Genomic DNA, 15,207 nt, shown 5'->3' on the forward strand with positions numbered 1-15,207 from the left:
ATAGCATAATTTGTACTGTAACACAGGCCAGACCCAACTCGTGCCAATGTGTTCTTAAATAAACACAGCCAAGGTTTTAAATTGTTTAAAATCACAATTTATGCCAATATTAGAGATTAGTCATTTTTTAAATCTAGGTTCCGTTTATACCTAAATGGTGTAGAGCAGGCACAAGATTGTTCTGACCTAGAGGTGAGACGTTGAAGGCTAAAAATGGAGCCAATTTTTACACACTTACATAACATTTATTGCAACACCAGGTTAAAGTCCAACAGGTTTGTTTCGATGTCACTAGCTTTCGGAGCGCTGCTCCTTCCTCAGGTGAATGAAGAGGTCTGTTCCAGAAACACATATATAGACAAATTCAAAGATGCCAAACAATGCTAGGAATGCGAGCATTAGCAGGTGATTCAATCTTTACAGATCCAGAGATGGGGTAACCCCAGGTTAAAGAGGTGTGAATTGTCTCAAGCCAGGACAGTTGGTAGGATTTCGCAGGCCAGATGGTGGGGGATGAATGTAATGTGACATGAATCCCAGGTCCCGGTTGAGGCCGCACTCATGTGTGCGGAACTTGGCTATAAGTTTCTGCTCGGCGATTCTGCGTTGTCGCGGGTCCTGAAGGCCGCCTTGGAGAACGCTTACCCGGAGATCAAAGGCTGAATGCCCTTGACTGCTGAAGTGTTCTCCGACTGGAAGGGAACATTCCTGCCTGGTGATTGTTGCGCGATGTCCGTTCATTCGTTGTCGCAGCGTCTGCATGGTCTCGCCAATGTACCACGCTTCGGGACATCCTTTCCTGCAGCGTATGAGGTAGACAGTTGGCCGAGTCGCACGAGTATGTACCGGTACATACTCGTGCGACTCGGCCAACGGTGTCTACCTCATACGCTGCAGGAAAGGATGTCCCGAAGCGTGGTACATTGGCGAGACCATGCAGACGCTGCGACAACGAATGAACGGACATCGCGCAACAATCACCAGGCAGGAATGTTCCCTTCCAGTCGGGGAACACTTCAGCAGTCAAGGGCATTCAGCCTCTGATCTCCGGGTAAGCGTTCTCCAAGGCGGCCTTCAGGACCCGCGACAACGCAGAATCGCCGAGCAGAAACCTATAGCCAAGTTCCGCACACATGAGTGCGGCCTCAACCGGGACCTGGGATTCATGTCACATTACATTCATCCCCCACCATCTGGCCTGCGAAATCCTACCAACTGTCCTGGCTTGAGACAATTCACACCTCTTTAACCTGGGGTTACCCCATCTGTGGATCTGTAAAGATTGAATCACCTGCTAATGCTCGCATTCCTAGCAATGTTTGGCATCTTTGAATTTGTCTATATATGTGTTTCTGGAACAGACCTCTTCATTCACCTGAGGAAGGAGCAGCGCTCCGAAAGCTAGTGACATCGAAACAAACCTGTTGGACTTTAACCTGGTGTTGTAAGACTTCGTACTGTGCTCACCCCAGTCCAACGCCAGCATCTCCACATCATAACATTTATTTACAGAGATAAAAATTACATACGCAACCTAGACTGAAACACAAGTGAATCCAAAGTTTATGCCCAACACATGTATGCATTTAAACATAATTAGCATACTGTACAATTAAAAAAGATGACCAGAGTGTTCTAATTTAATTAAATTCTTAGCACACAACTTACAACGAAATTGTGAAGAGATTTGGATATACTGTGAAATCATAAGAACCATTAGGCACATCGCGTTTGTGTTGGTCTTTTGCTGGAGGAATCCAAAACTAATCTCTCCGTGTCTCCGCATCTTTCTGTTTTAGATATTTATCCGACTTCCCCTGAAAAGTAATGTTCTCTCCCTCAACCCATCTTGTGGTTGAGCATTTCATAATCCAACGTCGCTTCATGTAAAGAAATTTCACATTAGTCTCTTTCCAAGTGGAGAGCGCACACTAGTGGCGCGTCTGGAAAATGGCATGTATGTGAACTGTAGAGCTAGACAAAGAAATGTATCAGATAAGGGGTGTTGTGGGGTGGTGGAAGTTCAAAAGCTTGGAAGACATTTCAACCAAAGCTGCAACCTTTCCCAACAGAAATCCAGGTATCAAAAATCAGTATTTTGGCAGTGAAATCGGTATTTTCATTTCAAAGAAAAAGTGCCCACCAATCTGAAGTATAAACCTAAAACACGAATGGAAAATGCAAACCTAACGCTGTTACATAGATGTACATCATGAATGGGTGTTTTCAAATTAAGTTTCAAACATTGAGCAAATCTAACAATGAAAAATTCTATAATACTGCACAGAGAACAATGCAGCAGGGTTTAAATTAACCATCTGCGTTTTTAAATTATTAAGGATGGAATCCGGATTCCCAGAGAGCACAGTAGAACCGAAGGCAAATACCAAACATTTTAAAATTGTATCACATCACACCAATTTCCAATGCTGTATGGGCCTTCGATGTTGTCGATGATCTACACGTGATTGTGTAATATAGTCGACCCTCGACGTGATTTTCTTTTATACCATGGGCAGCACGGTAGCACAGTGGTTAGCACGGTTGCTTCACAGCGCCAGGGTCCCAGGTTTGATTCCCGGCTTGGGTCACCGTTTGTGCGGAGTCTGCATGTTCTCCCTTTGTCTGTGTGGGTTTCCTCCGGGTGCTCCGGTTTCTTCCCACAGTCCAAAGATGTGCAGATTAGGTTGATTGGCCATGCTAAATTGCCCTTAGTGTCCAAAAAAAAGGTTAGATGAGGTTATTGGGTTACGGGGATAGGGTGGAGGTGTGGGAATTAAGTGGGCTGCTCTTTCCAAGAGTCGGTGCAGACTTGAATGGCCCCCTTCTGCACTGTAAATTCTATGTTCTAAATACAGACACCTCAATGCGAGACCTCGCGAAGGATCACATGATACGCATGCACTGCATAGTGTGCGGGACGGAGATGAGAGAGGGAGGGGCCTCTGCGCAGGGCCTTGTCTTCCACCAGCCATCGTCAAGGAAACCAATTGAAGCGTTTCGGGAAGAATGCATTCGCTGAGGCTTGCCAATCACATCCCACCCCCCGACCACACAAAGCTAGCCAGCCCTTTACAGGGAGCTGCCTCTTCATATTTTTTTTCCTTCCCTCCCCCCCCAAAAAACTCCTTAAATACCCTCGTTCAGTCCGGTGTCAGGTTGGATTTGGCCAAGGGCTGCTGTGGATTGTGTATTTCAATGCGAGAAATCATATTGCCGTATAAAAGCAGATTTTCCATCTGGAAAATCCGTGCTGGTCGGCAGCGCTGCATTTCAACGCACTGAGAGGCTATCCCAAGATTTAAAGAGAGGGCTAAAAAGTACCAGGAAAAAAAAAAGGATAGAAGAAACAAGATTATGGGCATGAGTTTGCAGGCAAAATAATTTTGTTAAACTAGCTTTAGATGGCATTGTTTTTGTGTCATTTCCTGTTGCTATGCAAATCCTATATCAAACTGCCACATGTTTAACAATAGTTTTACCTGCACAGGTATAACATAGCAATGTCATTTAGGAGGAGGAGCTCAAATAGCCCCTATTCGATATTGATAGGACTATCTTCTACCAATTCTTTAAGTTTATCTGAGAATGTCAATTTTAGGTAGTCTTGGATTTCGATCAGGTATTGACTGACGTGTTCGCTCAGTATCAGTCAACGTCAATAAGTAACTGCTTGGATGGAATGCAATAAGAGGTGTGGCTTGGTTGAATATCTGAATCTTTTGACTGATAACCAGAATGGCATTATCAATTTTAATTCGTCAGGTTTGTTCCAATCAAGCATCTGAAACTGGAGAGAGCGAGACACAGATAGAGAGAGGGAGACACACACACACAAAATTACAAGTAAAAATTTGTGATTTGATGATAAAAGGTAAAAAGAACAAAATGGAGTTCACTAATGAGTTCTTCACTTGTATCCATGGCTGAGGCAGAATGTTTCAACAGGGATCTTGAAATTCTAGTTCAGGCTGATGTAAACTGCAATTTCTGGAGTCAGTTTCTTGAACCGTAATCTGTCTTTTCCAAAGTTCAATGCGACTGTATCCGAGATTCCTTTTGATTGAAATTTTCTATCCCTGTGGTGGTTTCCAAAATTTTTTAGAGAAAGGGTCTTGAAGTTAAGAGAGAGATGGCGTTACTGCTCCCTTGGCAGATTTCTTCCAGACTGTGGGCGAGATTCTCTGAACTAGCAGCGGCGTGTTCCACGATGGCAGGAGGCGGCCTGCTATTGGCCGGTGACGGGATCTTTTCCATTGAATTCACCCCATGCCGCCAGGAAACACAGAGGGCGAAGATCTCACCAGCGTAAACAGCCGAAGATCTAGCGCTGTCCTTTCAGCAGCTCGAGTACTGTACTAAAAGACATTTCAAAATGGTTCTTCTGGTCATATGACCTCTCTCCCCATAATTATTTCAGAAGCAAACTGATTAGCTCATGTTTGAATAGATGTGATGAGCTAGGAAGAACATATGTAGCCATGTCCCGGTAGACTTTCTTGCCGGCATTGTCCAGCTCCTCTGCGGCGGGTTTCCAGTGGCGGATGCGGCAAGCTATTGGCCGCCGATGGAATATTACAGACCCGCGCAAGTCTATGGATTTTTGCATGGCTTTCCTGCTCCGCTGCTGGGAAACCCGCCATGAGAAGTCACTTCAGCAGGATCAGAAGATCCTGCCGACACTCTGCGAGAAAGTTAAGAGCTAGTAGTTTCAATTCATCTCTTGATGTAATTCTTGACATCAGCAGATGTGAAATTCCATTGGAGGCTGTTTTGCTGGTCTTGATTGTAATTCACATTGGAAACTTCCAGAAACTAACCAACTTGAAACGCCAGATGTATCAGGTGATTTGTGGCAGCAATCTTAGCAATGTTAGGCAAGCCGATTAATTTAAAAATTACCACACATGCACGCATCACAGTCAAATATAAGGTTACTTGATGCAAAGTGGTGACCAAGTAATGCAATGTCTTGATGGTTACGGTAATGCAAACAGGGAACCAAGGCCATTGTGCAATATAGAAAAGCAGATCAAGAGAATAATGTATCTAGGTAATATATAGCCCCAACAAAGGTGATCTTGAACTCCCACCAAGTGTGGACGAAGTCGAAGTTGGCATTAAATACATGAAGAATGAAAAAGCAGGATTTTCAAATGTGTAGAAGAGATCACCCATCATCTCCATCAGCTGTTCTGGAAAATCTGGGACAGAGAAGAAATTCCTGCCGACCTCAAGGATGCCATCATCTTGAAGAAACGAGAAAATGCGGACTGCGGGAACTATTGAGGAATCTCCACTCTCCATCACCGAGAATATCATTGCCCAATGCTTGCTGCCTACTCTAAGTCTCTGAAGAAATTCTTCTGGAAAGCCAGTGCGACTTTCAACCAAACCGTAGAAATCCCAGAATAAAACAACACTGACATTGCTCGTGGAACTTCAGTATGCGGAGGACATCACCATCTCCATTCACTCAGAACAGAATGTCTAAGCTATGCTTGACATCTTTGCGGAAGCATACCAAATAATTGATCTCAGCCTCAACCTCAAGAAGACAAGTCCTTTACCAACCTGCCCCAGGGCCAAGATTCAGTTTCTCTCTCCATCAAGATCAACAGAGAAACCCTACCTGGGAAGCTACCTCTTATCTAAGTCTGAGATCGATGTGGAGATCCAACATCTTATCCAATCCATGAGTGCTTCTTTCGGACACCTAAAGACGAGGGTCTTTGATGACCATGACATTCGTAACACCAAGATCCTTGGGTACAAGGCAGTCATCCTCCCAACTCTTCTATTCGGCTCAGAGACTTGGATTACGTACAGACCCCAATTCAAGGCCTGGAGAGATACCGTCAATGCTGTCTGAGATGGATTCTCCACATCAGCTGTGATGACAGATGTACTAACATCAGTGTCCTTAAGAAACCAAGGGCACCAGCATCCAAGCCATGATCATCCGGAACCAACTGCACTGGGCCGGCTTTCGGTCAAGAGGAGGACATAGGAAGTGCTTCAAAGCCAAGCTGAATGCTTACCTCAAGAAATGCAACATAGACTTCACTGGGAGGCCCTTGCTCAGAAGAAATCTACTTAGAGGAACCTCCTGGCTGAAGGGACACAATTCTTCGAGGACACCTGGCAACAAGAGGAGGCCTGGAAAAGGAGCCTGAGAAAGGAATACCAGCGATCTAGAGCCCAAGAACTGATCCCACCTGGCAAGTGTGCGGTCGAATATGCAGCTCATCAGCCATGCAAGGACCCAATTAGCCAATGACCAGTAACGTGGAGTTTCTGAGGTGGACAATCATACTCGTTAGCAAGTGATCGCTGAAGAAGAAAATATCTGGGTTAACACAATTAAGTTTTGAATGGTAGTGACAGGTTGCTGATGGAACCAACAGAAGATGAAAGATGATGTTCTTAGCTTTCTGGAAAGAGGAACCAATTTTTTCAACAAAAATAAAATTGAACTTGCAGCATAATTAGAGGCCAACCTGTCTGCTCAAAAATAATCACATTGTAATATTAGAAAGGGAGAGTTTTAACTGCCAGAACAGAGCACATATTATAATCAAAGAATAAAGTTAAATGTTACTGAAGTAAATATTTATAAATGGAAACTTATACCAGATTTTGTGATTCTTGCGCTTGTGTTCAGATTGACTTATAGAAGATCAGACCGCATCCAGGAGGGCTGTGGCACCCTTGCCTTTGCTTCCTTAATTGCCCGTTGAAGAATCCTGCTCAGCTGGCAATCAGCAGCACCACCCAAAGCTGTGAATTGGTTGGCCAACCTGTCGGAATTTTTCCACCTGGAGAAAATCAAATTCACCAACCGAGGGTCAGAGGAGGGCTTCCACAAGACGTGGAAGCCATTCACCAACTTGTTCCAGGACCTGTTTGAAACCAACAGCCAATGGAGCGAGGGGAGGGGGAGCCCGTCATAGGGACCAACAAGACACCAGGGAACAAGAGGAGGGAGGAAAGGGGTGAGGAGGGCACGGAGATGGGGGAGGGGGGAACAGCTGGAATAGACAATGGGCGGCCAAGAACAAGGCAACAAAGACAGGGCCACACGGCAGGGACAAAGGGCCATGAGACAAAATGGGACCAGCCAAGGCCAAACCTCCAGTACGGGGAGGGGCACCATCACCACCACTCCCCCCAGCCGGCAGACTAGCAGAGCCAGTTACATTCGTCTGGGGCCGGCACAAAATAATAAGGCACAATAGAGCAGGTTTCCAAATGAACACCTAAAACAGAGCAGGCATGGGGAGTTGGGGAAGAGGAAGGGCAGGGCCAATCGGCGGTGGGTGGGGGGGGGGGGGGGGGGGGGAGAGAACTATACACATATAAATACACGACAATCACCTATGTATCCTAATAAAACTATTTCAAAATAATAGTAAAAAAAGGAAAGGGTAGGGGTTATTTCCATTGTTTGGCTTTTGTATATTGTATCTGGTCTACACAGATGTATTTAATCTTGTATTCCATAAAATGAAAAACGTGAATAAAAACAGTTTCAAAAGAAAAATCAGACCACTTGCAAATAACTGATCTTTTCTTGGAAACCTTTAGAAAACGCGCCAACTATTTTTCAAGTGACAGTCTGAAAATAACACGGTCAAGAAAAATAAAAGAACATTTTGTGGACCAATTTAAGATCTTATCATTTACATTTCTAGACACCAAAAATGTTAAACATACAGGCGAAGCATGGTGGCGCAGTAGATAGCACTGCTGCCTCACAGCGCCGAGGTCCCAGGTTCGATCCCGGCTCTGGGTCACTGTCCGTGTGGAGTTTGCACATTATCCCCGTGTTTGCGTCAGTTCGCCCCCACAACCCAAAGATGTGCAGGGTAGGTGAATTGGCCATGCTCATTTGGGTGATTTCAAAGTGATAACTGCTCTCAGTAGAGAATTTAAACCTGATCTCTGGTGTTAAAAAGGGTATTTTGTCTTATGGATGTTGCAAGGAAAGATTAAGGGTTACTTATAGAATATCGTATCGGTGGGGATGATTGGTGTTAATAGTTGTTAAGATGTTTACTGTGGGTTTATAAAGTGTTAACTGGTTTCATAAATAAACATTGTTTTAACTTACAAGTACTTTAGCTCTCTGTTTGCATCACACCTCTAAAGTAGGCCCTTTTGCTCCCCATAACCACAATCTGTTAAAAGTGGTGGGTCAGGTGAACTCCATGATACACTTTGGGGTTCTCTAAACCCTGGCCCATAACATTATGCACAAAAAAAGTGCTGCCAAATGAATAATCAAAGGGCAAAAATATTAATATTCTCCCTTTTGGAATGGGCTCCACTGATTCTGATAAGTTGTGATCAGTTTAAAACCCAAAATTCAATTGCACAGTACCACTAGCTGTTCACTCAGGTGGCAGACTATGCCACAAACCTTTACCCGTGTGGCAAAGGAGTTCTTCAATGATGTGGTTACATACAGCTGTGATCCCTGCCTGCACCCCGTGGTACTAGAACAAGCTGACAAGACACACAAGCTGGGGACAGAAACTGCCAAATGAGCCCCTGGCTGGAATCAATACTGGCCATCTGCAAGAGCACTCAAGTAAACACATAAACTCATTATTGCTATATAGACTTTGTTATTACTTATTCTCATTTACAAAAAAGGCCACGACGATGCTATGAATATGTAACTAGCTTCCAGACACAGATGATCAACTTAATAATAATCTTTTAATTGTAACTTTGTAGCAAAACAAACAAAAAGGCTATCAGATTCCATAATGGGCTAATAGCTGGTGTTTCAGAGTACAATGGATCTTGATTGAATCACACTGGCTGAACAGGAATAGCCTGTTTATTTCCACTAACAAGATTCAAATTGGGGTTAGTGTTAGTTAGGATTGTGGTGAAACCACTGTGTTGTATTGTGCTGCCACAGTATTACGTATTGGCACTATATTACATGTTGTACGGTTTTGGCTCTGCCCATGGCTCCTCTCCCTAGGGCCTGGGTATATAAGCTGCTGACCTCTCACACTGCCTCATCCTGGGGCACGGTCAGCTCTGTTGTAAGTCAAATAAAGCTATAGTTAATTCACTCTGCGTTTTCCGTCTTAATTGATGGCATATCATGGATGAGTGTTCATGTTGGGATCAGGGTTATTATTGGGTTCAAAATGAGTGTTGGGATCGGATGTTAGGGTTAGTGCTAGGATCAGGGGTCTCTGTGTGACACTGATGTCCGGGAAAGGGTTTTAAGACACAAGGCACATAACAAAATGCAACACAGCCCGGGCTCACCTGTAAGGCGGGCATGTGGAGAATGTGCTCCGGTAAACTCTCCAACCTCCTGCCACCTAAATCCACCATTTCACAGGGGGGACTGGGAGTCGAGACCGGTGCCCCGTCGCCCTCCCCGCCCGTGGGGCTGGGCCGCTGCTCCTCCTCCTCCATCTGGCCTTCCTCCTCCATCCGGCCCGCGGGGCTGGCCCGCTCCTCCTCCTCCATCTGGCCTTCCTCCTCCATTCGGCCCGCGGGGCTGGCCCGCTCCTCCATCTGGCCTTCCTCCTCCATTCGGCCCGCGGGGCTGGCCAGCTCCTCCTCCATCCCGCCCGGGGGACTGGGCCGCTCCGCCGCCTCCTCCATCCTGCCCGCAGCTCCCGCTCCGCCCGGGATTCGGCACAAACACCTCCGTCTCCATGGCGACGCGCGCGCACAGACGCCGCGTCCCAGCGCCAAACAAAGCGGCTGCAAAGTGGTCGCTGCTCAAAGAGGATGAAACACGTCTTGTCCTTTGTGTGATTTTGGGGGAGTAGAATTAAACTGGTGATGTTGGGAATGTGCATTATAAAAACGTTTAAAAACTGCAGTGGCTGGAAATACATAACAGGTTAAATCTGGGGCGGGGGAAACCCATTCATATCAATGTACCTTTTACAAAATAATCAGACTGGCGGGTTATTTCCAGTAACGTTTTATTTCCCTGAGAAATAACTGGGGGGTTTTCCCCTTAAAAAAAGGGGGCGGGGTGCTCTTTCCAAGAGTCGGTACAGACTTGATGGGCTGAATGGCCTCCTGCAATGTAGGAATTCTATGATTCACAACCCGTGGTCGTTGGATGCACAAATTTGTGTCACTTGGTGGGGACAGAAATGTTCTCAGTCTCAACCTTTTTCCCACCTCCTGTACATCTTCCCACATCTCAGAGCCAAATCCACTGTACAGGAGAGCACAAAGAAGAGTGGAAGCGGAATCGTGTAGGGAGGTTGGAGTATTAGGTGGGGAGGTGGCTTTCCAACAGCCAATACACGTGTTCAAACCTTAGTTAATAATAATAATAATAATCACTTATTGTCACAAGTAGGCTTCAATGAAGTTACTGTGAAAAGCCCCTAGTCACCACATTCCGGCATCTGTTCAGGTAAGCCGGTATGGGACTTGAACCCACACTACAGGCCTTGTTCTGCATTACAAGCCAGCTGTTTAGCCCACTGTGCTAAACTAGTTCACTATCTTATAATTTTACTTGATCTATAAATTACGATTCTCCCAAATGAAATGTTAAATTATACATTTCAGTTGCTTCTGTAGCTCTTTTGTAATTAAATATGACCTATGACAACATTTGCTTTGTCTAATTAATAATACCTACCTACAATTTATCTAGCAATTAAAATTCACTGAAATTTATTGGCATGTCTGAAGTAAAATGTCCTCTTTGTTATTCCTGAAACTGGTGGTTTTGGGTAGGCCCTGTCCCCACATGAATGCATCATCTACTAAAGGGGTCAGTGAAAAGGAAAAAGTAGCTCTTAACAGAATGAATCTGGGCATTTTTATTTTGTCAGGGAAAATAATATATTGACCCCTGATCGATACCCAAGTCATATTAATACATGTCAAGAAAAACAGTGGACTTAGTAATGTCCCCTGGAAACACCACTGTATACCTTCCTTGCATCTGAAAAACAACCTTTTACCACAACTCTCTTTTCCTCTCTGTATCCACTGTCATTTTTATTCCATGGGCCTCAATCTTGCTGACAAGGCTTATTATATTGTAGTTTATGAAATGTGTTTTGGAAATCCATGTGGACCACATCAACCACAATACCCTCATCAATCCTCCTGTTGCCTCATCAAAATATTCAATCAAGTTAGTTAAACGTGTTTTTCTTGTAACAAATAACTTTTCACAGTAACTTCATTTGAAGCCTACTTGTGACAATAAGCGATTTTCATTTCAAATCTAGCTTACTTTCTCTAATTAAGTGACTGTTAATTTTGTCCCAGATTATCATTTCTAAAAGCTCTTTCACCACCCAGGTTAAAGTGTCTGGTTTGTAGTTGCTGTGTTTAATTCTTATACCTTTTTTGTACAAGAGTGTAACATTTGCAATTCTCCAGGGCACTACCCTTGTATTCCAAGAATTTAGAAGAATATGGCCAGTACCTCTACAATTTATAGCTGTACCTCCCTTTGCATCCTTGAATGCATCTTTAAAAGAAAATATTTCATAGGATGTTAACATTGTTGGCTAGGCCAACATTTATTGTCCATCGCTAACTGCTCTTGAGACGGTGGTGGTGAACTGCCTTCTTGAACCACTGTGGTCCATGTGTTGTAGGTATTCCTGTACTACCTGAGGTTAACCATGAAGGCTCCACCCTGCCTTCTCAACCTTGCCCCTATTCTAAGATGTGGTGACCCTCAGGTTAAATCACCACCAGTTAGCTCTCCCTCTCAAAAGGGGAGAGCAACCTATGGTCCTTGGTCACTACAACAACTTTCAGTCCATGTGGTATAGGTATTCATACATTTCTAACGACTCATCAATTTAATGTACTGTCAGTTTTTCAATACTTCCTCTTGATCAATTATTAACCCATTCAGTGTCTCAATTACCTCCTCCTTCAATATGACTGGCAGATCTTTTCCTTGAGAAAGTCAGATGCAAAGTATTCAGTTAGTTTCACAGTACACTCTCTGCCTCCATGTATTGATTTATTTGTTTGGTCAATGAATGGCCCTACTTGACCTATTCTTACCCTTTTACTATTTATGTACTATAGATGACTTTTGGTTTCACCTTTATGTTAGTTGCCAGTTTCTTCTCATATCCTCAATTATTTCCTTTCTCAATGTCTCTTTTAAACTTCCCATATTCAGTCTGATACTCACTTGTTTATCAATCTAACATCTGTCATTTGCATCCTCCTTCTGCTTCATATTACTCTCTGTCTATTGTCATGTGAGAATGCCTTTAAGAAATGGATGTTTAAGCAATGTACCTTTAAGAAATGCAGTGATGTCAGAGTGTGGGTGGAGCTGGGCTTTAGATCAGCCATTTTGCAGTTTAGTTTCAGTTTTGAGGAAAAGAGCTTGGGGTGTCTATGTTTGCAGTGAGCTGGATCTGCTGTGATCTCTGCCATGAAAGACTATCTCTGGATTATTTGGGTGATTTAAACTCATAATAGTAAAGCCTCTAACCTGTTGTGTTTCTGTTTAAAGGTGTTAAGTCTCTTGGATGTTGAAAGGAATAACTGAAGGATTATTTAGTGGTGTAATATTTTTGGGGTTATCTTTGAAGTAAGGGGTGTTAGGAGATCCAATGGTTATTTAAAAAGGTTAAATTGAGATCATGGAATAAACATTGTTCAGTGTTTAAAAACCCACGTGTCCATAATTGTAATCCCACACCTGGAGAACAAGCCGTGTGCTCGGAAAAGCAATAATATCATTAAAGGGGAGGTTGGTTGAACTCCATGATATATTTTAGGGTTCTGAAAATGCCTCTCCCATAACAATTGGGGGCTCGAGGGGGATAAAAGTCTATCTATTGGATTGGCTTTTGTGAACTTACAGACAGTGAAGGATTGTTGCTTTTCCGGTGTGGTATTTTAGTTTAAGTGGGGAGTGTGTTGTGGACAATGGCTCTTTAAGAGGCTCAGAAGATTTGGGGGATGGAGACCGTCACACGCAGTACCTTACGGATAGAGACTAAAAGCTGACTGTTGGGTCTGGCAAAAACATTGCAGTTAACATTACCTGACAAAATGCGAAAAGATGAGGTAATGATGGCGGTGGTTAAGCATTTAAAGTTGCCTGAGATAGAGTTTGACTCATTGGAAATGGCAAAAATTCAGTTGCAAATTGAACAAATGGAACATGAGAAAGAATTAAAGCGGCTTGAATATGAAAGAGAGAGAGCGGAAAAAGAAAGAGAAAGAGAGAGAGGAAAAAGAAAAGGAAAGAGAAGACAGGAGAAAAGAAAGAATAGCCCTCGCAGAACAAAAACAAAAATAAAGGGAGATACAGATCAGGGAAAAAGATAAAGAGAGGGAGTTTGAACTTCAGAAAATGGCCATGAAACATGATAGTCAGTTAAAATTGGCAGACGTAAAGGGAAACATACAGTTGGAGGACAGTGATGAGGATAGTGAGAAAGAGCATCAGAGTCGAAAGCTTGGTGGGAATCTATTTAAATATGTCCAAGCATTGCCGAGCTTTGACGAGAAGAAAGTGGAAGCCTTTTTCATTTCATTTGAGAAGGTAGCTAATCAAATGAAATGGCCACAGGACATGTGGGTATTACTGATTCAAACAAAGCTGGTAGGTAGAGCGAGTGAAGTGTTTGCATCACTACCAGAGGAGGTAATTGGAATGTATGAGGAGGTGAAGAAATCCATCTTAAGTGCATATGAGCTAGTGCCTGAAGCTTACAGACAAAGGTTTAGAAATTGAAGGAAAGAATTTGGTCAAACATACATGGAATTGAAAGGCTCAAACAGAGTAATTTTGATAGGTGGATAAGGGCTTTGAAAATAGACCAAACATATGAAGCTCTCAGAGAAATTATACTTTTGGAGGAGTTTAATAGTTAAATTCCTGATGTAGTGAGAACTCATGTGGAAGAACAGAGGGTTAAAACTGTGAGATTAGCAGCAGAAATGGCAGATGATTATGAATTAGTTCATAAATCAAAGATTGGTTTCCAACATCAGTTTCAGAAGGTGAGGGATAGAAACTGGGGACAAGAGAAATACTCAAGTGGTAAAGGTAAAGGTGATCTGATAGGAGACAATAAAGAGAGTGTACCTCAGATTAAAAAAGAAATCCAGGAGAGTGGAAAAGAAATGAAAAGTTTCAAATGTTTTCACTGTTATAAACTAGGCCATGTAAAGTCACTGTGTTGGTGGTTCAAGAAAAGCACTGGGAAGGCTGATGTTGTAAAACAGGATAAGACAGTGGGATTTGTTAGAGTGGTAAAGGAAAGCCCAAGGGAAGCGAAGGAGATGCAAACAATTGTACAGCCTGTTCAAGAAGTAAATATGTTAAGAAGGTGCCAGATGTCTTTAAAGAATTTACTTGTGTGGGTAAAGTTTACTCGTGTATCAGGAGGAGCAGGTAAAGAAGTCACAATTTTAAGAGATACAGGGGCGAGTCAATCTTTAATGGTAAGAGATGAGGAATTATGTAGTTTGGGAAGAATGTTGCCAGAAAAGGTGGTGATATGTGGAATTCCGGGTGAGAGGAGTAGCGTTCCATTATATAAGGTAAGGTTGGAAAGTCCAGTGAAGAGTGGTGAAGTGGTAGTAGGAGTAATAGATAAACTATTTTGTCCAGGAATACAGTTTATCTTGGGTAATGATATAGCTGGATTGCAGGTAGGAGTGATGCCTACTGTGGTTGATAAGCCAGTGGAAAATCAGTCAACTGAAGTGTTGAAGGACGAATATCCTGTGATTTTTCCGGATTGTGTAGTCACAAGGTCGCAAAGTCACAGGTTAAGACAAGAGAAGAAATCAAAGAGCGAAGATGAAGTTGAAGTGCAATTAGCAGAAACGATTTTTGATCAGATGGTTGAAAAAGAACAAGAACAGGTGGAGGATGAGGCGGATATTTTTAACTCAGGAAAATTGGCGGAGTTACAACAGAAAGATGTAGAAATAAAACGGATATATCAGAAAGCATATACGGAAGAGGAATCTGAGTGTATACCAGAGTGTTATTACCGTAAAAGTGATGTCTTGATGAAAAAATGGAGACCTGTACATATGCAGGTGGGTGAAAAGTGGGCAGAGGTTCATCAAGTAGTATTGCCGGTAGTGTATAGAAAGGAGGTGTTGCGAGTTGCACATGAGGTACCAGTGGGAGGTCATTTGGGAATAAGGAAAACTCAAGCTAAAATCTAGAAACATTTTTATTGGCCT

At 43.2% G+C, this 15,207-nt stretch overlaps 1 protein-coding gene across 3 annotated transcripts in view; it reads right to left on the reverse strand.

Annotated features, from left to right (window-relative positions):
• Positions 1–9,757, reverse strand: part of LOC140393105 (leucine-rich repeat-containing protein 27-like) — a 142,082-nt gene extending 132,325 nt beyond the window's left edge. For 2 of the 3 annotated variants that reach the window (XM_072479148.1, XM_072479149.1), the window contains exon 1: positions 9,295–9,754. In XM_072479148.1, coding sequence (XP_072335249.1) covers positions 9,295–9,639 — 345 coding nt within the window. In that variant the 5' untranslated portion in view covers positions 9,640–9,754. Of the gene's footprint in view, positions 1–9,294 lie in introns of all 3 variants that reach the window. The other variant, XM_072479147.1, reaches the window with a different exon arrangement.
• Positions 9,758–15,207: the final 5,450 nt, after the last annotated feature.

Source organism: Scyliorhinus torazame, chromosome 16, assembly GCF_047496885.1.
Source record: "Scyliorhinus torazame isolate Kashiwa2021f chromosome 16, sScyTor2.1, whole genome shotgun sequence".
NCBI lineage: Eukaryota > Metazoa > Chordata > Chondrichthyes > Carcharhiniformes > Scyliorhinidae > Scyliorhinus > Scyliorhinus torazame.